We start from the raw sequence: 25,876 nt of genomic DNA, 5'->3' as shown, positions 1-25,876 counted from the left end.
CATCGTGCGCGCGGCGGCGGCGAGTAGAAAAAAGCGATTTCTCCTTTGTTTTGTCTTGAGAGAGCGGCAGAACGTCGACTTTATTAGGAGTTTTGATTGTTTTCCGGTGAACAGGTGTCTGTGGTGAGGTCTATGGGAACTAATATCTACTTAATATCAGACGTTAACACCTATTTTACCTGTCAGGTTTGAGCATCTGTGCGCGATGTTTTTAAGGAGTTCAGGCGTTTCTGAAGGGACCCTTCTTTTTATTTTTGTCTTTTTGTATCATGTGTTATTAAACTGTTGGTTTTTATCTCTTGAATGATGTATTTTAAAGTATTTTGTGTTGAAAAAAAGGATCATTTTTAATCAAAAGGGGATTTTATTTAATAGTGTTTAAATAGATATTTATATAGGCGAGAAGGCGAAGCCTGGTTCTGTTTCAGGGTGCAGGGAGTTCAGCATGAGAGCGGGTGCTTTGTGTTTCTCGGCTGGGAGGTCATGAGGTGTAAATACGGCACACACACACACACACACACACACACACACACACACACACACACACACACACACACACACACACACACACACACACACACACACACACACACACACACACACACACACACACACACACCCCTGTGCTCCAGCCTTTATGGCCTGAGCCTCTCTTGAGCTTTAGACATCATCCAGCTCATCCTGAAGTTGCAGAAGGTCTCCATCTGTCTGCCCTGCAGTGTTTGGACTTGAACACCAGGAGGCGCCATCAGTCACAGCCCAAAGCTCCTCGCATCTCTGAACTACCCAATCCGAAAGACGCACCCTCTCACGCCAACTTTCGTCCGTGTGTGTTTTGCCGTGAAGCATGAATCCTCTGAACTGTCCACTGGCCTGTACTGTTTCTGCACAGACACTTAAGACTCGATGCTGTTGCGTTCGCTCCTCTGAGGGAGCGAAGCTTTCTGCAACTTCAGGTGACGCTCGCCAAAATCCTTCCCTTCGCCCTACCTCTGCTCCTCCACTTCCATCATTCCTCTTAGACTCTCCGCATCCGTCGCGACCCTCGCTAACCAGCCCCATCGCTGTCTTATAGCACCACACCATGTGACGATGATGATGATGATGATGTCACCCTTATGCCTGTCTCTTGTTCTGATTGTGTTCTTTAAAAAAATGTGTATGTTGTCCGTCTTGGCTTGCTGTACTTCTGTGTGAAGTCACTAAACAAAGCATGTTAAAAAGGGATTGGACAAACTAAGGCATTATGGGAAGAGGGCTGTGCGGGCTCGAGGGCTGCGGGACCTTCGCTGATGGCAATCAATGGTTTGGTCCCTTTTGTCACAGTTTCTGTTGTAAATGTCGTAGCTGTTAGTGTTTTGATGTTGATATTTTTATCAGTTTTAGCCAGAAGTTTAAAAAAAGAAATGAATGGAGGCTGGGACCGCCGCCACACTTTTTTACTGTTCCCTCACGCGCTGATCGATGGCTGATTATTGGAATCCGCAACGTATAAGCACACGAGATCGGAGATTTGAACCTTTGAAGAGGACAAAACATATCTGAGTGTCAGTGTTTGAACTCCGCAGCTTTCTTCACTGTTGTAGGGACTTTGTGTGACGTAGTACCGGCGGACGGTGACGCGTGCCGCCTCTTCATCACGCGAAAACGTCGTGAATCACACGTGAGACCCCCTTCCTACTGTATCCTCCACCACTGTGCTTCTCTCTGAGTGCTGTGACATATCTGACATGCCATGAAAACTGTGCCCCCCCACACACACACACACACACACACCGCCCCCCCCTCACACACTCTGCACCGTGACGACGACTTGTTGTAAACCAGTACTGAATCTATGCTGTGATGTTGTTAGTAGCTCTGTCTGTGCTGTGGGCTCGGGCCCAGTTGTCTGTTGATGCCACCGATCTGACGCTTTTCCGCCATCGTGTGTGTTTCCACACCGTCATGAGGACGCTCAGAAGACGAAGATGCAGTTACACTTTACAGGGTTTCCAAAAAAACAAAACAAAAAACAGCCAGCTGCAAAGTCAGTGTGAACAGCTGGAGTCAAATTTGCATTTTTGATCGATTGATATGAAGCTGAATAGACGCTCACAGCAGACATTTTGACATGTTGGTGCAGGAAAAGCTCAGGTGTGAACGATGACATTAACACAGGCTGCATCATTCAGGTCTTTGTGATGCTCTCTGGGCCCTTAATGCAACAGAGGCTCACTGTCATCAGTCACACCTGTGCTTTTCCTGTTACCACGAGTCTTTAGAACAGGCAGCTGGTGCAGTGAGTCCACTCAGACGTTTGGCTTTTTATACAGTTTGATGTATAACAGTGATTCCCAACCTTGAGTCCAGGAGATGAGGCTGTGATCAGCTCTTCTCTTCTCACTTTGTTTGATTTGGATCATCTTTACAGGCCTGAAGAGGTTAAGTGACAGCAAATTTCACCAAAAAAGAGCCAAGATTTTTTCTTTCCTGTCCTGTCAAAGGTCCCCTGTGGAGGTCTTGACCAGTAGCAGCTCTGTGGAGTAATGTCTTTCACAGATGGACATTATTCCGCTGGTCTACTGCTGGAGACAGCATGCAGAGAAGCATAGCAGTGCTCCATTAAAGGCAGTGAAGAAGAAACACAGATGTTAACGGTGCACTTCAGTCACTCGTGACCCCTCAGATTTACCTCGTGACCCGGGTTAGGAGCCACTGTTGTAAAGTTAACCACCACCATGACTCCTCTTCGATCGTTCCACTCCTTATTTACTCAGTCATATTTAGTCTTAATCAGATTTATGCAAAAACAGACAGCAATGTCAAGAATCACTCACCGCCGTCGATCCATGCAGATGGTTTTGGTTCTGTTCTCCAGGTGTTGGGGTGTCCTTGAGGTTTCTGCCTCCACCTTTATAAAATGAACCACGTTTCATTTCTCATGCACTGAAAAATAACACTGAAGAAATGCAGCATCTCTTTCCACAAAGTGTTGACCTGAATAATCCACAGGTTAGGAAGTATTTCCAGTGCAAAGTGTTCAGAGGAACAGACGTTTCTGCAGAGATGTTGCATTTTTAAGTCTAACTTGCACATTAAATCAAAGCTCTCTGCATGCATAGATCATGTTCGAGGTGAGTGAGACAAACGTTATATTTTGGATGAACTGACCCTTTAAAAGCAGCACAGTTCATAGTCTGCAGTATTCCCTGTTCTGTACGTCAGACATGGCAGCAAAAGGCACATATTTCTACACAGGTCTGCACACTGAATCCCAGCTGAGTGTCACTGTAAAATGTATGGAGGCAAAGAAAGGCCAAAATTAGATTTTTAATGCAACCTCTTGAAGTACCACTGAATTTATTACATTTCAATAAAAACATCTGCGTGAATTTATGTGAGTTTAATTCCCTCCTTTGAAATTCCCAGAAGGTAATGTCAACCTGTACAATTACAAAAACATTATTGTTATTATTATTATTATTATTATTAGTAGTAGTAGTAGTAGTAGTAGTAGTAGTAGTAGTAGTAGTAGTTATTGTAGTGTGTGCGCAGGGTTTCCAGCTGCTCTTCTAAATTTGTTTTTCTTTGATCATGTGATTGACAACAATGCAACTTGATGGAGGAACTTGCAAGCTCTTTAATTTGTAGTGGACAATTAAATTATCTGAATCTGTGAACCAAAAACTTTTTAAAATGTAAAACACATCAATTCAAGCTGTAAACTGAGAAGATGGTTTCAGCAGATGGTGAAATGTTTCAGTGCTTTAAATTCAGTGGTGTCTAAACATTAACTTTAAGCAGTAAAGCCTTCATTTGCGTATAAAATTCAGATTAAATGGCTCGTCTTTGCTTCCATAGATGTACCACAGAGTGACCTCCCTGCTTCTGCTGAAGCGTTTATTGTGACAGAGTGAATTTTAACATGACAGGGTATCGACCTTTGAGTCTCACTGTTGTATAAAGGACCAAATATAAATTTAACTTTATACAGAATGATTTTGGGCTGATCGCACCAATGACCTACGAGAGAAAGATCACTCGCAGTAGGTAAAGTAGCTCAGTGTCTGTTGGTTTGCTTCATATAAATTTCTGTTTTAAAAATGCAAATGTGTGTAAAACTACAAAAAAAAAAAAAAAACCCTACCATATATTAGACATTTGTCAAATACTTGTGCAGATGTTTAATATATGTTAGATTAAAACAGTACCTGGCTGAACTGAGGGGAAGAAAAGATCCTTGAAATGCTTCAGAGTTGGAAAGGGATCATTAAAAACCACAAACAGCAACACTATATATGCAGTTTTACAAATGGAAGAAATATGCATGTCTACTTTCTGGTAATTTTTCACTGTTTACTTGATGAAGAAATGGAACTCTATGTTACTTGCATCCTTGAGGTTATGAAATGGCTCCATCTGAGATATCGAAATCAAGTTATCTCACATTAAAATGCATAAAAGATTAGCAAAAGCCTTAGCTTGTATGTAAATTTATTGCATTGTAACCTTATACTAAAAAGGGGCTACATGTGTCTATACTCTGAGTTTCAATTGGATGCTGGATTTTTTGCATGACCATACAGTTAATAAACATACATCAAAAACGATCACGTGTTTGTTTGGATTGGTTCTTCATCGCTGTGTTGTTATTGGAAAATGAGAGAGGATGCAATAAAAACAGCATTTCAGTCATGTCGCAGCTTAAAGATCTCATGTGGTGTGTGCGGCTATTAAAATCGCATATTGATCAGATAATTGATGATTTTTATAGGACGGCTTTCAGTATACCTGCAGCTGTATGTATGTAGCTGGATGATATTCAGTGTTTTTATTCATTAACTTTCAGAGGTCTTGTATAATGCTAAGTAGCAATACATAATTGGAAGCAAATTCTAATTAAAAGTTTTAAGATATTTAAAGAATACATCCAACACTGAAATGTCATGAAACGCATTAAATTTGATGTTTTTGTGATTTTATCGGTTCTCCAACTGTAGTACTGACAGTCACCTGTAGGGAGCGCCAAAGACCAAAAAATAACCCTAAGCTAAGCTTCTCTCTCTCTCTCTCTCTCTCTCTCTCTCTCTCTCTCTCTCTCTCTCTCTCTCTCTCTCTCTCTCTCTCTCTCTCTCTCTCTCTCTCTCTCTCTCTCTCTCTCTCTCTCTCTCTCTCTCTGTGTGTGTTTGTGAGATTTTACTCAAAACATCTATTAACACAGAATTTGCTCTTAGTTTTCTGTGTGAAAAGGCTTTTTCTTTGGAGTGGATGAGTTTGTTTAACATCTCTATCACAAACATGTTTGGAGTCTTTTAATAGCAAGCAAAAAAACTAACATGATGCGAGCGAGCGACTGTTTTCTGTTTTCAAAGTGAACTTTTCCATTAAGCTGCAGCTGTCAGGTGAGGCCGTGTGAGCGTTTTCATACCTGTGAATCGCGGTGACGTCGTTCCTCCATCACTCAGGCTGGACGTGCTGTTCCCTGTGGATTCTCGCCATCATGGACGTGGTGTGTAGAGATGGTCAAATAGTTGTTTTGTTTTGTTTTTGTTTTTTTGGCTCCGTTCAGATTTCTGCACTTTGTCCATCTTTTGTTTGAAGCCCTGCAAACCCTCACAGGTGTTCTCACTTATTCTGGATTTGCCTTGTGCTCAGTTTAAAGTTTGGCAAAGCTATGCTAGAAATCAAACACTCTGTACTACAAACAGTGCTAAAGATATAACTACCAAACTGTCCACAGAGAGAGGAGCTGTCAGTCTGTGAACACTCACAGTCTGACAATCAGCTACAGTAAGTGGAAACACCTGTGAGTGAATCATGGCTGAGCAGGAAGGCCTCCAACATCTGCCCTCTTTTCAAGAGAGGAGCGTCACTTTGACTCAATCAGTTCTGCAAAAACGTTCAGCAAAAAAAAATGTAGCATTGTGGGTAATGTAGGCACCAGGTTATGACAAGAAGATGACTGTGTCTCTGGTTCTGCTGCATCAGTTATGATCATTTTATTTATTTTTTCTGTCCATCATGTGTGTGAATGTTATAGGAGTACAAGGCTAAAGCTTAGCTGCTTTCTTATATTTGAGAGGACCAGACTATAGAAACACCTTCATAAAATTAAACACTTCAAAGCCTCAAAAATGACCACAGAGCTCAATCAACATCCGTCCAACAGAGGTAGGATTTCTTTTAGGGTTGCTGAAATGAGAAGCGTTATGTGTGTTAAACAGTTAAACTCAGGAGCTAAAATGGTTGATGCAGTAAAGACGAAACTGAAAGGAGATTCTACATTTCCCACAATGCACAGTGCTCCTCCACCAACATGCAGGTTCCTCACCCGAACCCTTTTTAACACGAGGAACTTCTGCCCTGTTCCTGAAAATGAACATTTGCATCTGCAGGTTCAGACATAAAACACGACCAGAGCACACGGTAGTCTTGATGAATTTTAATTACATCAAATGGATTTATGTAAAAGTGGAAAAGGAGGAAAACACTGGGTCTCACTGTCACCATCACGTCCAACACAGCAGCCTGCACACGTTCTGTTTGAACTGGGCGGAGTTCAGGTCACCTATACTCCAGTCAGATACCGAGCGTCCTCTCAGACCCAAAACGCTGTGACTTCATGTTAATGAACTGCGAGTGTGCTTTCACTGTTTCCTCTCAGAGCAGGATGAGAAGCGATAAATGAGCTCAGCGGTGATTTAAGCTAAGATGAGCGGCGTGTGGGGTTTGTTTCAGGGTGTCTGCGATGGCCGCCTGCTGTCATATAGGTGACCTGGAACACTCCCATCATCAACGTCTCTCTCTCCAATCACACAACCTCCACTCACGATTGGCAGGCGACAGACGCCAATCACACAGCTGTCATGGCTTCCTGTCCAAGTCCATTTGGCATCCTGGCAAGTAAAATCCCCACTGGACACTGTCCTCCTCTTTGATTGGTTAAAGGAAGTGGGGTGATTGGCTGATTGATTGCTCCATGCAGATTGTGATTCTTCAGTCTGATGGCAGGTTGAGTCGAAAATGTCTGGTGCTGACATGCGTTGAAAATGTGTTGTCTCTGCGTGTGCACGCTGCCTGTTTCTGTAACAGTCATGGCGTTGGGCAGAAGGAGGTCCAGATCCAAAGTGGAGTCATCAGTCCGGTTTAAGAGCGCCCTTTTGGCCATTGTGTGAACGTTGGCACTTTAATCTGAGACTAGTGCACATCGAGCATTCGGTCACACTGAAGGACACGAGGCAGTGCAATCTGCCACAGCTTTAGTCTTCATAGAAAAAAAAAAAAAAACTTCACCGCAACATTTTCTACTATTTTTCTGTTGTTTCCTTGATTCAAGGAAGAAAAACAAAACAGAGAAGGAAGCCACTTTTCTCTACTGGAGTGTCCTGGGTTTAAAAAAACAAAAAAAAACATGAAAGGGAAGAAAAGGGAAAAACTGGGATATACAATCTTTTCTCACTGCAGACGGTCTGAGCAGATCGACTCTGCTAAGCTTCAGACACACAGCTCCAAGGCCACCTTTCTCTCTGAGTCCCAGGTGAGCAAAGAGGAGTGGAAAGAGCGAGAAAAGAGATAGATTAGAAAGTCGAGAGAAACAAAAGAGGAAGAAACACACAAACAGTTCAACGAAAGAGAGAACAAAGAAGGTTAAAAGTCAGAAACGGTGTCAGCGGACAGTGACATGTAAGGGGAGACAGTGAAGCAGCCAGCCTGGATCTACATGCACTGTAAAGGGAACAAGAAGGGGGAAGGATTTAAGCGCTACACCGAAGCCATGCAGCAACAACCAGCCTGACAACAGCAAAGGGCCTTTTTTTTTAACACCAGCAGGAAACACTCAGCAGTCACCTTCACCGACAACACGAGGGGTGCCACGGTGGAGGGATGCGGCGAGGTGGGTGCTGGAGCTCCTCTCGTTGGGGGATTTGGGGACACAAACAGGCAAAGTGTTCGTCCACTCAGACCAACGAGGCCCATATGCCATGCAGACCAGGGTCCCGTCAGGCTCTGTGAACAGGCGTGTGGCACCACGGGGACGGGGGGGCACAAACGGGGCAGTGAGGGGGGGTGGGCTTAGAGGAGCAGGGGAAGCAAGTGCACGGCAGGATGGACGACATCTGTTACACCACCTTCCCATGGAGACAAGACTGAACCCCCCCTCCCCATTCCCCCCGCTCGAGCAGCACGCACTCACCACGCGCTCACAGCATGGTAGCAGACAGACGAGGGTGGTGGGGGCGGGGTTTAGCAGCTTTGCTGCGGCTCCCCGCTCCTGCTTTTTGACTTTCTGCCCTCCACATCTGTAGGACAAAGGCAACGTTTATGTTACACCTGGAAGCAGTGACGAGAACATTTTCATTGACTTCACACCTGCACGTGCTGCACATCAAGATAAATACAAGAAAGCAACTTCAAAACAGCAAGTACAGAGAACAAAAGCAGAAATAAATACGGTGCGACTAGCATCGGCACGTGAAGCAGTGCTCGTCTTTGATTATAACTTAATGATTACAACAATCTGTACAAGATCTTGTCAGCCTGAAATATATAATCTAATATTATCCTTGGATAAGTTGCGGTGCGTCGGGGTGAGTACATCAAAGCTTCCAAACACCAAAAGAAACTTCATTCCCAAAACAAACCACTGAAAGCTCTTCTCAACCTCCTGCTTTGACTTCCTGTTTCAATAACTCCACCAACAGCTGCCTAAAACTAAAATCTAACAATCAGTCTGCCCTCACTGTCAACTTACACTCAACCACCTGTAACCCTCGTTCTGGGAATGAAGCTTCATCGTTTTCTCACCAGCCCAAGAGGTCACCAGATAAATACCCCCGTTAATACAAATGCAAAAGAAAATACAGAAAAGGTGTCCAATGTACAAAAAACAAACAGTCCACACCAGAAATAACAACAAAAAAACAAAACAAAAAGAAGATAAACATGACATTTTGATCACAGCGATCAAAATGAGCGAAGCCGTGCAATTTAGTGGATGATGCAACTGAGTTAAAGGCAGTGAAGAAGATGCTCCCCCCACACCCCCGAACATCAGAACAAACAGGAAGTGGAAAGTGAATCTATTATCTGACACACTGAATGTTTTTCATTTGGATCTATGATGAAGGAATTAATACGAGCTCTGTCCCACAATGCTTTGCTCTCTATCGAAGACTGAATTAACTTTGAGCTCACTGCTTAGGAACAGAAAAACACAGCTTTGAATGTGATGCGTAAACTGCAGATAATAGTGTGATGTTAGCGAGTGAAACGGATTTGATGAGGCAACATAAATGGGTCATACGCTGGACGGAAGAACATTCATCAAAATCCCACCTCAGAGAAAAGAACAAGGCAGAAAAAAATATAATAATGAAAGAGAACAGAGATTCACAGATGAGCACCGCGGCAAACAGAAAAGCATGAAACAGATCCAGCACACGGAGAGACAGAGCTCTGACAAACACATGCAGAGGAGGAGGACTCGTCGCTTATCCATCCCATCATCCTCCCCTCTGTGAGTCAAGTCTGGTACAAAAGATCAGCAAGCAGGAGCCTCCCTGTCAATCACACACACCCGTACTCATACCACAGAGACTGGCTGTCCTCTGCGCTCAGTGGTTGGTCAGAATTATTCACACCACTCGGATCGGCGCCCTCTTTCAGATTGGCCGGGCCGGATCTCATCTGGCCGTTTGGTTGGCCATGAGGGGCCTGGTTTTGGGCAGCAGCGTGGTTCGGGACTGGAGGAGGGTGTGTTTTATTTGTAATAGGAGGCCCGCTGATGTTGCTGACTAGGGTGGGGTTTAGAGACAGGAAGGGGAGGTTTTTGCTCGCTGACTCACTAAAGATGGAGTCCATGAACACAGACTCTACAGTGAAGGAAGGGCCGAGGAAAGACTCGAGGGTGGAGAGGTCGGGATCCTCCGAGCTATGGCAGGGTAAGCTGACTGACTTGGGCAGGGGGGTGGTGGTGGTGGTAAGGGGTCCCTTTAGGTTGGTGCTGGTGGGGTGGTACTCACTGGGTGCAGGCTGGGAGCGTACCCCAGCCTTGGTGGAGGCGACGGGCGGAGCAGCGTCGACGGACACTGGCTGCCGGTTGTCCTTTGACAGCAGGTCGTGGATGCTGGTGCGCCGCGTGGTGCCCTCAGCGGTGGAGATGACGCTGCTGGCCCGGGGCAGCGTGGAGGAGGCCGAGTCCAGGCGCTCGGAGACGGACGTGGCTTTGCCCTGCGAGGACAGACTGGAACGGACTGGGACGGAGCCCCTCACACGGGTGCTCTCCGCCTTACGCAGGGTGGGGCGACCCGGCTGTCCGGCAGATCTCGGTGGGCGATCGGAGCTAACCGGCGCCGCTTTCCCGCTGGAGGAGCGCAATATGCCGCGGCCCTTTGTGGAGGTGCGTTCTTTCTGCACATGCTCAGAAGAGGTGGAGAGGCGAGGGGAGTCCACAGTGAGGTTCTCCTGACTGCCAGACTGCAGAAGACCGAGCAAACCATCAGTATCGAGTTCAGGAGACCTAAAACCATCTGACTGTCCAGCATGATCATAATTAATATTTCAGTTTTATTCCCTTTAAGACTTGATGTTCTTAAGCTGCAGGTTTTAAATGACAAACTAAAATAATAACTGTGACACATCAGTTATAACTGAGTCAGGGGCCTCACCTCTGCAGGATCGATGCCCTCATCCAGGAACTGCTGCAGGGAGAGCACCTCGCTGCTCCTGGTCTGTGCCTGGCCAGGGCTGCCTGCGGCGGCGGACGGGTCAAGGGACCTGCGCAGCTGCAGGGGGCTCTGGTGGGAGGAGCGCGAGGAGGTGGGCTGCTGGACGGGGCTGCTGCCGCTGCTGGACCACACCTCCTGGTCCAAACTCAGGCTGAACTCTCCGCTGCTCTCGCTGTGAGGCCGGCTGAGGCTGCCGTTCAACGTGCCTGTGGGAGGGGGAGGCAGCGGTTAGAGGGCGGGGAAGTAATCAATCATCTTTATCATTGACCGCTCTGAGCTGCATTCATACTCAAAAAATACAATAAATCAGGTCATTTAAAAGCAAAATGTGGCTTAAGTGCATCTGTCACCCATTTGGATTTATTACAACACAGATTCCAACAAAAGTTAGGACGCTGTGTCAAACTTAAATTAAAACAAACTCAGGACACATTGAAGTAGGTTTGAGTAAAGACAGGAAAGAAAAAGAAAGGGTGGAGGGTGAGGGTCGTTAGTTGAGAGTGGGAGGAGAAAGGGGGGTGAGGGGGGGAGGAGCATACCTTTGCCCTCCAGAGGAGAAGTGAGGTGGGAGTTATTGTTACTATTACTACTGGTGGTCCTGTTGCTATGGAGACTGGTGGGTCTGGAGGCTGGGTAAGGGACAAGAGGGGAGATATACACACACACACACATACACACACACACACACACACACACACACACACACACACACACACACACACACACACACACACACACACACAGTTAGGATATATATATACACACATAGCCTGTATCTACACAAACATGCACTACCAGAGTAACACGTAGCTGCGCGCTAACTGCTCGACAGAACGCCTCCTGCTGGGGCAGCAGATGGCACATGCCAGGCAGAGGGGCAGGAAGGGTGGCTCGGTGCCAGGCCGCAGCCACAATATGTCCAGTCAATAAACAAAGCAACCACTGACGGGGAGGCCGGGACGCCTGAACACAAGCCGAGAAAAGGGGAACCGACAGAGACAATACCGACCGACACAGGACAAGAGAGTGAGTGAGTGAATTAGTGAAGAGGGGGAACATTTTATATCAAGGTACACATGTTCACCATTAACTAGCTGCTTATCAGCCTGCATTTTGGCTCTTCATTACTGTAATTATTATAAAGCACTCAAAGTCTTATTCTGCGTGACCATATTTACAGAATTTAGAGATAACCTGTGACAGTAATTAGTGCTTATAAATGATCTTATTAAACTAACCTTAACCAATAACCCCAGAATAAGGCCTTAATAAGTTCTTAAAAACGACTAATACAAAGCCAATATGCTACTAATATGCATGCTTATAAGTGCCTGAATGTGTGTACCTTCATATAAAGTGTTACCAGAAGCAGAAGCGGAGCTTTGCGCTCTGTGTGAACCTGAGCAGCAGGAATTAAGAAGCAGGAAAGGAAAAGGAGTGGTGACAATGTGACCTTGCACTGACTGTGATTATAGGGACAGTTTCAGCTGGAAAACCAGGGACCGTGAAATCCTTTCAAACTGCTTTTCAGGACGTGGGTGACACCAAATCAGAATTTAAAATGAACAGTAACATCACTGACTGTCGCTCTTATTATGTCTAGGAAACCAGCCCAGAGGGGGATTCAGTGCCGAGTAGTGGTCACTTACTACAGATGTTACAGGGTACTCTGCACATAACGCTCAGCTCAACAGGAGAAGGACACAGAGCCAGAGCACTGCTATACGCCTGCAGGCCTGATAAAACACACACACACAAACACTCAACACAACATAGTTGCAACACATGACACTGCTCATTACTGTTGCCCCCAGTCCAAAACAAGCAACGTTTAATATCTCTTAATGGTTCGAAATGCAGACAGAAGCATGAACTGTAATTGAGGAAATGTTGTGGAAGCCATTAAAAGTAAAATCAATAACATCTCTGCAAGACGACCTGATACATTAAGAGCAACGTCCTGTGTGTGAGTGGATGCCAGTTTCCTCCAGCCATTACGGGGGCACACTGGGAAATGGGTCTCACAACACTGTATTGGATTTTATGAGTGCATTCTGGGAACTCATCAGCTGAGCAGGATCCAGGTTGGGCGCTAATGTTACGCTGGGGGAACCAGATGAACGACCTGTGACAGTCGACAGTTTCTGATGTAAAGTAGCAGAGAGTTTGGTGTGGTTATAAAGTGCATAAGAGACAAAAGTGATGGCAATACGGCATCAGGAATGTGTGTCAGTATTTTGGTGCCTCTTTAACAACTAGGTCATCTACATTAGAGTGGCACAGAACTGATGAATAGTTGCCTGGTCACAGATTAATTGTCCTGGAAAATGTCCTAAAGCCTGAATTAGAGTCAATCCTACTTTCAATAAATGCTCTCTCTCTTTTTTTTGCTATCCACTAAAATTGCTTTTCCAACTGTAGATCAGGATTAATCAAAGTGCAGGAGGGCAGCCCAAAGATTAGCAGTGGGGCTGCGGCGGACATGACCTGCTTTTGGGGGACTATTCAGTGGTTTCTCATTTGAAAAGCCTTCAAATTGCTGGCTGGTGCTGAGATGCTGCTGCAATCACGCATGCTTTTTCTTTTTACCTGATTTAACGTCTTACCTTGACTCTTGGGGTCATCTAAGGAACCGGCAACGTCCTCACAGGAGGCATTATCTGCTGAGACACAGAAGAGAGTGACGCTGCATTTTTTCACTCCGATCTGACTGAACTTCACCACCTTCATGTGAGTCTTCGCTCAAATGAGTCCAGCCTACTAGATGTGCCCTAACACAAACAAAACGAGCATCCTGACCTTTGACCTGAAGCCGGAGCTTGGCCCTTCTGTGCCCCGCGGTGGGCAGGGTGAGGGCGGCGCAGTCGATGGCGTTGGTGGAAAGAGCGAGCTCCTTCATGCGCTGCCCACCGCGCCTGCCGCTGCCCGTCATGCCGGCGTCTCCGCTCTCGGTGCCATCCAGGTTCTCGATGCTGCCCGCCCACTGAGCCCCAGGGCCGCCTGCCACCGCCATGTTCTGCAGCAGGTCGTTCATGGCTGAATGAACAGACGGAGGGATGACAATGAGGACAGGGACAGTATAAAATTCTACATCCTATCACATCTCACCTCAAGTCATTGCCACAATTTTGTGGCAAGAATAATTTAGAGAAATCTACTTAAGAAACTTTTTTCTTAGATTTTGCATCCCCTTAACTTTGGGATACAAAAAAGCTCAGATGAAAGCAACAATCTTAGAAGTCTTATTCATTTTCAACAAATCCAATCAAGTCTTTCGGAACTTAAGGCACACGCAGGCTTCTAAAAAAGATTGAAACAAAGTGCATAAAGATGGCAGCTGCATGGGCTGTCATCCTTTGCTACCCGGTCCATCTCAAGCAGATGCTTTTTCGGACAGGTGTGACCCTCAGAGGCCGCCGTCTTTATGCACTGTTTACTGAGCTGTATGCAACGGCAGACAAGCGTGACGGCATGCAGAGCTGCTCCGAGCAGCAGCGGCAGTGCAGCATCAGAACGAGGCAAGTCCATGTCAGCAGAATAAGATCTGAAATGCAGCACGCTGACAGAGGGGGAGAGAGAGAGAGAGAGAGAGAGAGAGAGAGAGAGAGAGAGAGAGAGAGAGAGAGAGAGAGAGAGAGAGAGAGAGAGAGAGAGAGAGAGAGAGAGACAGAGGGACAGACAGAGAGAGTAAAGGCTCCATTTCAAGTCCTCCATAGTGGGTGCGAGTGGCGGCGATCGGGCGGTTGGTGATGTATTTATTTATTTTTTGCCATGCTGTAATCGAAGATGGAAGCAAACACACCACATGAAAGGCAAACCCGCATACTCTCCCACTCTCTCAGACTCACACACTCACACTCTCACACACACACACACACACACACACACACACACACACACACACACACACACACACACACACACACACATAGAGCCTTTCATTCAAAATACACAAACAAAATGAAACCACAGAGCACATGACAAAGCTGCCCCATAAGTTGCCCGTTGCATAGCGACTCCCACAGTAAAGTGAAAGATAAGCTTTGGTAGGTGACACTCAAACTGTACCATTTGGCTTTTTGTGAGCCTAAACCGAAATTCTTTTTTTTTTTTTACACATTCATTTTCATTTGCACAAAGTTAGTGACGTTTGTGTTATTCATTCAGCTGCTAACAGTGAGAACAAAGTGACACGACAGAAGCTGACAAAAGCAAAGAGTAGATACTCTACAGGGGGGAGTGGAGGCGGCAGACGCAGGGCGGAGGTGGTGACAGAGGGGTGGGGGAAAAAATAAGGACAAGTCACTGATGTCACCAGACGCAGCATGGGGATAACTGATCAATCTTATGCAGGCGTCAGGTAAGACTGATTAGATTACCAGTGAAATACTGCAACTATCTCCTTCATATTAAATGGAAAGTGCAGGCTGGAGTCAGTTTAAGAGCTGTGACTGAAACCTGAAACTGCCATACTGACACTGTCACACCCCCACACTGCAGCCACCCTGAAATCAGTGACTGTTCCTTCTTTGTTTCTCCCAGTGTGACGATGAGCGGGAGAGGAGGCGGAGGAAGGCTAGCGTGGCGGCTAATGGAGGTCTTACACATGGAGCGCCGGTAGATGGCCTTGGCCTTGTCTTTGTCCTTGGATCTGTTCCTCATGAAAGGCAACCTTTTTATAGCTGTCAGAGCGCAGCCAGAGAGAGACAGACAGACAGACAGACAGACAGACAGACAGACAGACAGACAGACAGACAGACAGACAGACAGACAGACAGACAGACAGACAGACAGGGGAGAGAGAGCGACAGAACCAGCCCGAGGGAGGTAGAGGAGAAGAAAACAAAAGAAAAAAAGGAGGGCAGAACAGAGGGATGTGGTTAACGTTTTTACAACGAGAGCCAGAGGAGAGATGCAGAGAGAGAGCTGAGTCCCTGGACACTCTGGACAACAGACAACACAACAGACACAACCACTACAATACATGACTTAGAAGAGCTGGATCATATTATCACAAAGCTTAAATCCTGATTTCTCAGCGTAAGGTATTTCAACCTAAACAAATACTTCATGGAAATACATCAGCAATGCTGGAAGTTAATGGAGCTGAAAATGTGTGCAAAAACAAACCAATGTTTGTATTGTTAAGCTTGTGTTATTGTTGTTACGTACATTTTAATTTCTTTAATGTCCCCCAGGTGATTGTGTTCAGTCCACTAATTTTTACTGGCATTGTTAATAAATGTTCTTTCATTTCACCTTTATATCTTTTAAATGAAGAACTTGTTAAAGTGCTTTTTGAATGGACTGAAATTCGTCCCACAGGCTTCTTTAAAACCTGAATAACATTTTTAAGGGCAGGCTTCTGTACAGAGACACGTTATCCAAATAAACAGACGAATGTTAACACATTATGCAAAAACACACTCACTCACTCTTATTTTATCTGCACACAACAACACACACAAACTCTCTCATGTTAATGGTCATGAGCGTTGTATTAGGTAACTGATTTCAAGGCATTACACACTGTACACGACAACACAGGTGCCGACGCACTAACACACCTACACGAAACACAGAGGATGAAGAATATTAAAGGGTGCAATCAGGAGAGTGAGTAGGTCAAAGGGCAGGTTAACAGCATCACAGAGTTTTCAGACATAACGAGCTTTGTTATTACACATTTGACTGAGTAATGTGTTAAGATTTTCTAACTACTGTATGGTGTTATTTATATCATTTAATCGTAATTTATATTTGGTTGCTAAAGGCTTGTTTTTTTTGTCTTATAGCATTTACTGCTACTTAAATTGTTTAAAAACGCATTATGCACTTTAATATGTGTGTTAACCACAGATTTCTGTGGTACTTAGTTTTCCCCACAGCTGTGAAAAATACACTGACTGGCTGGCTTGCTCTCTTATACTGCCTTCTTATACAGCTTCTCTATTTTACCCATATTATATATCACTACCTTTACAGTTTAATCTTTAAGCAAACAGACCTACTTGTTATTTTAAGTAAAGCCACTAGCTTTTGTACAACCTGTTTTCTTTATTCCACATATCTACAAAATTCAGACAACCGGGATTTCGACACATCATGCACTGACTGGAAATCAGCAACAATGCATTGCACCTTTTAATAGCGTTGATGCTACATTCGAGACGTTACAGGGCGTTTCTCTGCTATTTACAGGTGAACTGCACAGATCAGCGGGTTGACACGTCTGTAAGTGAGAGCTCATGAGCCTTAGACCATGTTGGGAAGAGTAAACTGGACCTGAGACAAAATATACCTCAAGTGTTTTCCAATATTTGAACCACATGAGATGCACTTGATTCAGCTCGACACCTAAATAAATAAATAAAAATCAATGCAGCAGAATGAGGGATTTCATCTTTGTTATTTCACACATTCTCCTTCTCTGTCAAACTTTGCCGCCTTCATTACCCACGATGCCAATCGACCGCCAACAGTTCAGCTGGAGGTCCGGGTGTGTTATGCTACTAACAATTAATGTAGCGTTTGAGGCCGTTAGCCTCAAGCAGAGATAAGTCATTGACTACAGAGATCAGTTAAACTCACTTATTCACATGTCTGGATTTTCATTTTTTGACAAATTTCATGCAGCTCCTCTTGTAACCACAAAAAGTTTACTCAACTTTTTACATATATGGAGCAGAACTCACTGAGTCTATGAATTAAGTTGCAGAAATCAAGCGCTCCCTCTGTTGTTTCAAATATGGGAAATCTACCCGAACCAGGTCCGAGGTTCAGAGTCAACCTTGTGGTGCTGCGCAGCCCAACTGTAAGGTCTAAGACAGCTGAGTGACAGACAATGGACTCACGAAAACATGCCCTTAGAGACGTGACAGTCGGGTCACAACCCCCGCCCACCCTCCCCATCCGCAGCATACCATTGGTGGAACCCTGCCCTTGGGCATGGGACTGCTGCCCTCTCCTCCCTTTGCAGAGAGAGAGAGCAAGAGAGAAAGAAAGAGATAAAGGAGCAGTTAAGGGAGGAAAGACCCATTCAACCACTCAACCAGTACACTATCACACACACACTCACCATGTAGAAGTGTGTTTTGTGACTCTGTGGGTATGAAAGTGTATGCTTATGAGTCTGTGAAAAAGTATTCAGCATCAAATGGAGCTGCCAGGCAACTATTCTGCCAATTGTGTGTGTGTGTGTGTGTGTGTGTGTGTGTGTGTGTGTGTGTGTGTGTGTGTGTGTGTGTGTGTGTGTGTGTGTGTGTGTGTGTGTGTGTGTGTGTGTGTGTGTAGTAGGGCTGTCAATAAATATTCTAAATTTGAATACATAAGAGGGAGGGAGGGATTACATTGCAGTCCGTTTGGCTGCTGCTAGCTGAAGCACTCTCGGTCAATCCTGGACCAATTTCAAAAATTCTTTCTTCCATTAGTCACTTGGACACAAAAATATGGGAATATAGTTTCCAAAATCAGTCAACATGTGACAAGACTTTCTCCTGTTTGTCCAGGACAGTGAAGTCTGATAAGAGCACATAATTCAACAACATGCGGTAGGACATTCTTTTATTGTTTATTTTGTAATGTGTAGGTATGTAGATCGTATATACAAGGTGTATGTCTGTTTTATTGGTTTTGCTCTCTTATGCTCTAATATTTATTAAATTTGGCCAATTTTGACTGCTCTAGTGTTTTGGTGTGTCTGTGTGTTTCCTCTGTACTCACTGCTGCTCCTCTTTTGTGTGAGTGTGTCGTCCAGCGAGTTGGATCCAGAGCCTATGGACGAGCTGTCCTGGCTGTCCAGGGGAAACGCCATGAAACCGTCGCCCAACTCTGAACGCGAGGGAGTCAGCGTGAGAGAGCGCATCCTCTCCCTCTTCGGCTTGATCAGCTTCCTCATCTTCAAAGTAATCCAGTTGCCACGCCTACAAAGGAGAGAGACCATCGGGAACAAGAGGAGAAAAGAAAACAGGACATAAAGTCAATTTTAAACTGTCTGATTCGTTCCATGTTTATATCAGCCTCTAGACAAAACTCAAGATGAAAATGTTGCAGTATACAGCTGTTAAAAGCTCTGCAGACTATAAATATTTGATGCCTCCCTTCCTGAGGCTGCAGTGGGTTTTCCTCCATTCCCCTGGCTCCCAGATATAAGTCAACAAGCAATCTCCTTGTTTTTTTTGGGGAGGGGTTCGTAAAATGTTTTTTTAACACGTGTCAGTAGATGACTTTGCTTTTACCTGCGTGGAGGTGAGGGGTCATAGAACTTGTACTGGTCCATAATCTTCTCCTCCAGCTTCTCCTTCTGTCTCCTCAGCTCATTCAGCTTGTCTCTGATGAAGAAATGAGAGATGATTTGTTCTGATTACCAAAAATATTGAGGGAATATCAAAATATGTGCAGACGGGGACCAGCTCAGACATGTTTGCTGTCCGTTTTAAAGAGAAGATTTCGCCGGGGGTTTACATGTATTGTCTTTGTTCTACGTGGAACAGGTCCTTGCTCTCCATGGTCTGCTCCAGCAGTGTGCGATTCTGCAGCATCAGAGTCTGGATCTGGTCCAACAGGTGACGATTCTCCTCCTCCAGGTTTCCTTTCAGCTGGCTCAACAACTAACACACACACAGATATATTAAAGAGATGCCAAGACACTTGTCTAAACAACAAATATGATACTTAAAAGGGCTAAATGATCCCACAACGCAGCTGCCTAAAGAAGTCTTCTCTGCAAACATGACACATTAAAAGACAGCTGGCTTTAAAATTGGCACGCAAACACATGAGGGGAAACACCTGGACAGGAGAGGAGAGGAGAGGAGAGGAGAGGAGAGGAGAGGAGAGGAGAGGAGAGGAGAGGAGAGGAGAGGAGAGGAGAGAGTGTCTCCTCACCTCACACTGGTTGGTGAGTTTGGTGGAGGTGATGTCCAGCTGCTGGTACTGCTCCTTCAGTTTAGAGAATTCAGCCTCCAGCTTGGTCTGGTCTAGTTTGGCGCTGTTCAGCTGGGTCTTTATGTTCTTATGGTCCAGCTGAAGATTCTCGTTGTCCTTCACCAGCTGACGATAGGTAGTGTTCAATCTGAGGGGGAAGAGGGTCTCCTCAATATATATTTGCATATAAAATCATAAAAACATCAAGAGTTAAAAAGTTAGAAATTGTGATTCATGTGTGTAATAGGCACACAGGTTGATCTGACCTGTCATTTTCCTCTTTGAGCAGTTTGCACTGGTCAGCCGTGGCTTGGTGCGTTTGGTTCTCCAATGCCATTTTGTCCTGCTGCTCCTTCAGATTTTTCTCCAACTCCTCCAGCTCCCCCTTCCTTTGCAGGAGCTGCTTGTACCTTCACACATAAAAACGCACACGCATTACAAACCATTCAGAGTCATAAAAAAAGATTGTAATCCAACAGGAAGGAAAACAAAGCACTTATATTTTCATTATCCCCAAGAGGTCTTTCGGTATGGTTGCTTTTATGATGTTTAATACTGTCCTCATAGGACAATGTATAAAAGAAGTTTACGGTAATGCATAAAGTAATGATTTGAGCATGTGGCCATCCCCATGCTCCTAAACCCCCCGTCTCACTTGTCCTCCAGGTCCCTATGCTGCTGCTCCAGGCTCTTGTGGGAGCTCTTCAGGCCCCCATGCTTTCCGATCAGGGCTTCATATTCGACCGCCTGCCTCTCGTGGAGCGCCGCCAGCTTCTCATGATCGCGGAGGAGCAGCTCGTAGGTGGCCCTCAGCTCCTCTTTCTCCTTCAGAGCTCCCTCGCGCTCACCCTCCACGCTGCTCTGCTGGCTCTGCAGCTGGGCATTCTGGGCCATGAGGGCTGCACTCTGTGAGCTCAGGGTGGAGTTCTCCACCTAAAGGAGAGGACAAAGACAAAAGAGAGATAAATTAAATAAGGACACATCAAATGACACTGGGGTACAGTAAGTAGAGGTTGTTGCTGTTTCTGTCCATAGGGGGCACTGTGTCTCTATTCGGTTTGCTCTCCCACTTTGCTGTAAGTTCAATCTACAAAGCACCAGCAGAAGCACTGCTTCTTTTCATGTTTCCTTTGTGGTCGCAGTGGTTTCCTAGTTTCAAATCCCTCACACTCTGATACTTCACACACATTCTGTCCAGATGCTGTCACACTTTCTGTCAGCTTTTTAACTCCAGTGTAGACACACACAGCTGCCTACATACATACAACCCGCCTATATATACACAACCAGCACACATCTAGAGACATAGACAAACACGCACAGAAAGGGCTCGAAGCTGCTGTATGGTCAGCGTAAATCCTGTCGCCCATAAGAAGGGTTTGAACTGCTGCCAAACAGGGAGTACAGGTCTAAATCCAGGCAGCTAAGCATCCTGGCAAGGCAACTGTAGCAACAGAGCAATGTTGGATGAAGCCCAGATAGCTTTATATTTTGCATTTAAATGTAGAATCATTTATACTGCAATGCATTTTATGTTTGCTACCATCTGATTCTATTAAGCATGATGACGACCCTTGTATAGCTATATTTATTATACATATTTTGTCATCATGGGAATTATATCATATGCACCAATATCAGTTTACAGAGGATGGATCACATCAAATACAAACAAAAATTCAGAAATAATTAAGAAAAACACATTACAAATATATTTCCATCTGCTGATTGAGATCAAGGGATACCTGCAGCTTGGCGTTCTGCGTCTGTAGAGTGGTATTGTTCTCCTGTAAAGAAGCAGTCTGCCTCTGCACGGCCACTATCTGAGCCTGCAGGTTGGAGCTTTGACTTTCCAGTTGTTTGAGCTGGCTCCTCAGGGCCGCCTTCTCAGCCTGCAGCGTGGCATTCTGGGAAAAACACACACAATACAAGACGTGTGACAATACATTCAGAGAAAAGTGCACAGCCCAAATGTGTGTGTTCATCATTCATTGTGAAAAAGTCGCATGAGCCATGTTGTGCTAACTTACATTCCTCTCCACCTCAATGAGCCTGTCTTTGACTTTCAGCAGTTCTCTGGTGGCTTCATGACTCTCCTTCTCCCATTTACTGACAGCCTGAGGGTCCTCCCCTCCTCTAGGGGGTGAGCTGTGCACCATCCTTTCCTCTTCCTCCCTCTGACGCAGCGCTTCATAGTTTTTCTTCACCTGGACAGAGACACACACAAGTCAAAACATCTCATTTTTGCACAAATAAAGTAAACTAAACACATAAGCTTGAGTGGTTTTTTGTACTCCATCTGTACAACAAAATATTCCTCCAATGCAAATGCATTGGAAATCCGAGGCAGCTGAAAATGAAATACTGCTCCAGGCTTGACTGTAGAATTATTAAATGAAATTGGTGGAATATGACTTTAGTAATAGTAATGTTCCTTGAATGCAGTGGCAGACAGGATCCATTAGAGTCCATCTACAGACGTTACAACTTTTCCACTCAACCTTCAACTTTGGATCTAATTTGTGTCAGCAAGTTCAAACCATAAACACCTCCCTAAAGGGGAGCGGACATCCTCAACTCCACTCAACCTCTTCCACAGACTCCTGCCGCCTCATGAATAGATAAACTGGCAATAGAAGTGGAAGAGTGGGTGAATAAATAATGTATTGGCCTTCAGAAGCCCTCTGTGTTTTTAGTGTTTCTAGTGATTTAGACTGCAGGGGTTGGATTTTGAGACATGGTGTTCTCAATGGGAGATGATGGTGTGTTTTGGCTCTGTGGGAGGCCAGTGTTTGGGTAATGTGTTGTGGGTCTTCTGTATTGTGGCTGAGTGGAGCCATCTGTATGCAACATGCAGCATGTATTCTATGTTTAAAAATATGGATTTGCGTATATGCAAAATTCTGACCGTCTTGAGCTCCTGGCGAAGTTGCTGGTTGAGGTTCGAGGACTCTTGCAGTCTGGCCTCCAGGGCTGCGATCTTCTCCTCTTTTATCTCCAAAGATGATTTCAGAGTCGACTCCAGTTTTGTTTCCAGGAGCTTAAATCTGAAAAATACTCAAATTAGCTCTGTGCGTTTGTAACTGTGTGTCTAGTCTAGACTGTGATTACACATTTGTATTCCTGAACACAGATAATATATTATCGCTATAGCCACAGTATAGCAAGGCCAACTGACTTCTTGGTAAGAGCGCAGGAGGTGGGGAAGATATTGGCTCGAAAAATCTTCCACAGGACGATTCCGCAACAGACTCAGATTAATTTAAAATTCAAAACCTGATCTGAAACAGGCCACCAGACAAACGGATGTATTTGGAATCACAACTGTACTGATCACATTAACTGATCTTGATCCCACGGTGATAGACTCAGGCTGAAACTGTTTTAAGAGCCATCACAGAGCAGTGAAGTTTGTGAGACAATACCTGTCGTCAGAGCTCTCGTCATGCAGCAGCCTTTCCTTGTTGAGTCCAATCTTCTCCAGCTCATGGGTCAGTTTCTCCAGATCATTATTCATCTGCTGAGTCCGCAGCTTCTCACTCACAAGCTCCTAAACACACACACACACGCACACACTGAGTAACTCTGAAACTTGCAGCCAACAGGATAATTTCAATAAATTGCCAATAAAACAGAATTTTGAATAATGATAATATATAAGAAGAAAGAAGCAAAAAAATAGTTTGACACCAACACAGAATTACAACAGATAAATCTGGAAGCACCCTGTGAGAGCTATTCTGACCTCTCGGAGTGTGATGAGGGTCTTCTTATCAATGGTGGCCTGTTTGACCAGCTCCTTGTTCTCTCTCTCCAGGTCTTTCACTCTCGTGCACGAGTCCCTGAAGAAGATCATCTCCTTGCCCATAGTCCGATTCTCTTTCTCCAAGGTGGAGATCCGCTGGTTGTTGTCATCCAGCTTGGAGTCGCGGATCTCGGCCTGCTGCCTAAGACGCTTGTTCTCCTTCTCCAGAAGCTTCTTGTCTTTCTCTAGCTGGGAGCTTTCCTGCTCCAGAGTCTTGTTCTGAGGGTGGATGAACGGGATGTAAAGGACAGCACAGATACAAAATCATTACATGGGATTACACTCAGGCTAAATGCTTTGTAACTACATGTTTGGCTAAAATGGACAGAGATTAACTCAAACTCAATAATCAATTTTCATAAATAAACAGGGTTAATCCAACTCTGCTGTGAAATATGCAGTAATTTTAGTTGAATTAAGCTAAATGAGTAGCAGTGCCAAATAACACAGTTCACTTTTCATTCATTTGAACACACAAACAAGATCTGCTGTATCACGAACAACATTTTCAGTCTGTCTCAACTCGAGTTTTTGGGCCAATCTGATTGACCCCATTCTGCCAGGTAGAATCAGTCCATCCCAAAATAAGTAACTGAGGCAGTGTCAGTATACCACCCACAGCTATCCCCCGTTTGATGTTGTACCTGCTCTGCTCCAGAGAGGAGTGCAGTCCAAAAATGGCTCTAACTTTTGACACTGATTCAAAATTCAGTTTACGTTTTTCAGGCCGCCTTTTCCTGCATTCCTGCTAATTATTGCTGATCGAATGCATGTGTTTTGTTTTTTTGCCTACCTCCTGCTCCAGCTGCTCCAGGCGTTTACTGGAGATCTTGAGCTCCTCCAGGTTGCGTTGCAGGGTTTGATTCTCAGTCTCCACCTCTTGCAGTTCTGCCTCCAACTGCTGGATCTTCTTGCTGCTGTTCTCTAAAGCCTTCTGCAGGCGCTGGTTCTCTGTATCTAGGCCCTGGTAACTCACCTGGGAGAGGAAATGCCAGATTAGGATATTAAAAGCATCCATGAACTAGTTGTGCTGCTCCCTGATGCGATTATATGCCGGATCCCCTGTAACTTACCTTTGACAATATTAATTGGTGATACTAAATTACAAAAAGCTGAAGTCTAAGGTGCCTTAAACTCTGCGGTTGCTCTGTATAACCCTGCGTGGTCTGCTTTTCATTTCTCAAAGGAAGCTTCTTGTCACACACGGTTGCATTTTAGCCGCATCATGACCGGCAGTCTTGAAGTCTTACCTCTAATCTCTCCGTCTTCTTGGACGAGGCTTTGAGCAGTTCCAGGCTGCGCTTCATCTGATTCCTCTCGCTCTCCAGCTCCCTGTTCTCCGCCTCCAGCTGAGCAGCCTTAGCCCCCGCTGACCGGTGACTCTCAGCTGAGCGGCGAAGCTGCAGGTTCTCCTGCTCCAGCTGGGAGTTCTCCTTTTCAAGAGCCTCCAGTTGGAAGGCCATGTTCTTCAGAGCGTCCAGCTTCTTCTTCAGACGACGACCCTCTGCCTCCAGCTCTGTGTTCTCCTTCTCCAGGGCAGACACCTACACAAACATAAGTGATGGGTGAAGCTGAGAGGTGAAGCAGTGCTGTGTAAAGACAACTGAAAACTCTTCATTCAATGCTGCTGGCACGGCCTCAAATGTATTATTGGATAATGCTTTTAACATTCAATAAAAACTCATTACAATTTTGCAGTAAGTAACACTAATATAGAATAAGACAGAGGGACGAAAGACCACTATGTCAAAAATTGGAATCCTTGTATTAGATTTTTCTCTAATATGGAAAATGACACACTGATCTAGGGGAGATCATGCATAAGGTCCTAACTATGGACAGTCAAATCTTTCTCCCTGAGGTGGTGACAAAGATGATAACATACTTGAAAAAGTGAAAATCTGAGCTGCAGAGACTGGTAATTCTTGCCAATTTTTCAGGAAGCTGTTCAAATTCAACCCTTAATAACGGTTAACCAAGATGCACAAAAGTAAATACATTCCTCATGTTAAAAATATAATATGAACTGTCTATTTTCCATGTTATTACAACATTTACTTCAATGATTTGGAGAATAACTAATATTCCACATCTAATCTGACAAGATGAAAACAAAGGATACTGAAGCATGTGGGGAAACTGAGAGGGGCTGACTAGCAGAGCCTACAGACATGCTGACATCTCAAAAAACAGACCAAGTAGAAATCTAAATGCACCAAACCTTTTCACAGGTGATTCCAAGACTGGCAACTTTCTTCTGCAGGCTCTCGTTGTCCCTTTCCAGCTTCTGCATCTGAATCTCCAACTCTTCTGCTCTCTCACCTTTCTCCTTCATCACTTCAAGCTCTTTACCTGTAAGAAAAAAGACACATGGACAACCAGAATTTTACCATGAACTCGAAAAATCAAGGAAAAGGGAGCTAGAGACTGAAGATAG

General features: G+C 44.9%; 1 protein-coding gene across 6 annotated transcripts in view; it reads right to left on the bottom strand.

Annotated features, from left to right (window-relative positions):
* Nucleotides 1-6,409: 6,409 nt before the first annotated feature.
* The window catches only part of ccdc88ab (coiled-coil domain containing 88Ab), a 65,586-nt gene continuing 46,119 nt past the window's right edge, over nt 6,410-25,876 (bottom strand). Inside the window, exons 16-38 of one of the 6 annotated variants that reach the window (XR_011603014.1) lie at nt 25,661-25,791; nt 24,690-24,983; nt 24,233-24,415; nt 23,380-23,658; nt 23,060-23,184; nt 22,543-22,681; nt 21,665-21,841; nt 21,380-21,541; nt 20,290-20,567; nt 19,901-20,044; nt 19,596-19,782; nt 19,173-19,318; nt 18,947-19,039; nt 18,432-18,631; nt 17,633-17,680; nt 15,314-15,391; nt 13,509-13,745; nt 13,316-13,369; nt 11,249-11,338; nt 10,650-10,915; nt 10,005-10,458; nt 8,177-8,282; nt 6,410-7,508 (exon numbers count right to left, since the gene is read on the bottom strand). Coding sequence is in view for 5 of the 6 variants with exons in the window: in XM_070978435.1 (XP_070834536.1) it covers nt 9,550-10,458; nt 10,650-10,915; nt 11,249-11,338; nt 12,359-12,445; nt 13,316-13,369; nt 13,509-13,745; nt 15,314-15,391; nt 18,432-18,631; nt 18,947-19,039; nt 19,173-19,318; nt 19,596-19,782; nt 19,901-20,044; nt 20,290-20,567; nt 21,380-21,541; nt 21,665-21,841; nt 22,543-22,681; nt 23,060-23,184; nt 23,380-23,658; nt 24,233-24,415; nt 24,690-24,983; nt 25,661-25,791 (4,259 nt within the window). In the remaining variant the exon portion in view is untranslated. Of the gene's footprint in view, nt 7,509-8,176; nt 8,283-9,411; nt 10,459-10,649; nt 10,916-11,248; nt 11,339-12,358; nt 12,446-13,315; nt 13,370-13,508; nt 13,746-15,313; nt 15,392-17,632; nt 17,681-18,431; nt 18,632-18,946; nt 19,040-19,172; nt 19,319-19,595; nt 19,783-19,900; nt 20,045-20,289; nt 20,568-21,379; nt 21,542-21,664; nt 21,842-22,542; nt 22,682-23,059; nt 23,185-23,379; nt 23,659-24,232; nt 24,416-24,689; nt 24,984-25,660; nt 25,792-25,876 lie in introns of those variants that run through there. The other 5 variants (XM_070978431.1, XM_070978435.1, XM_070978434.1 and 2 more) reach the window with 5 other exon arrangements.

The sequence above is a fragment of the Chaetodon trifascialis genome, chromosome 13 (genome assembly GCF_039877785.1).
Source record: "Chaetodon trifascialis isolate fChaTrf1 chromosome 13, fChaTrf1.hap1, whole genome shotgun sequence".
Lineage (NCBI taxonomy): Eukaryota > Metazoa > Chordata > Actinopteri > Chaetodontiformes > Chaetodontidae > Chaetodon > Chaetodon trifascialis.
Note: the sequence above shows the minus strand (reverse complement) of the source record. Positions and strands in the feature narration are given on the sequence as shown.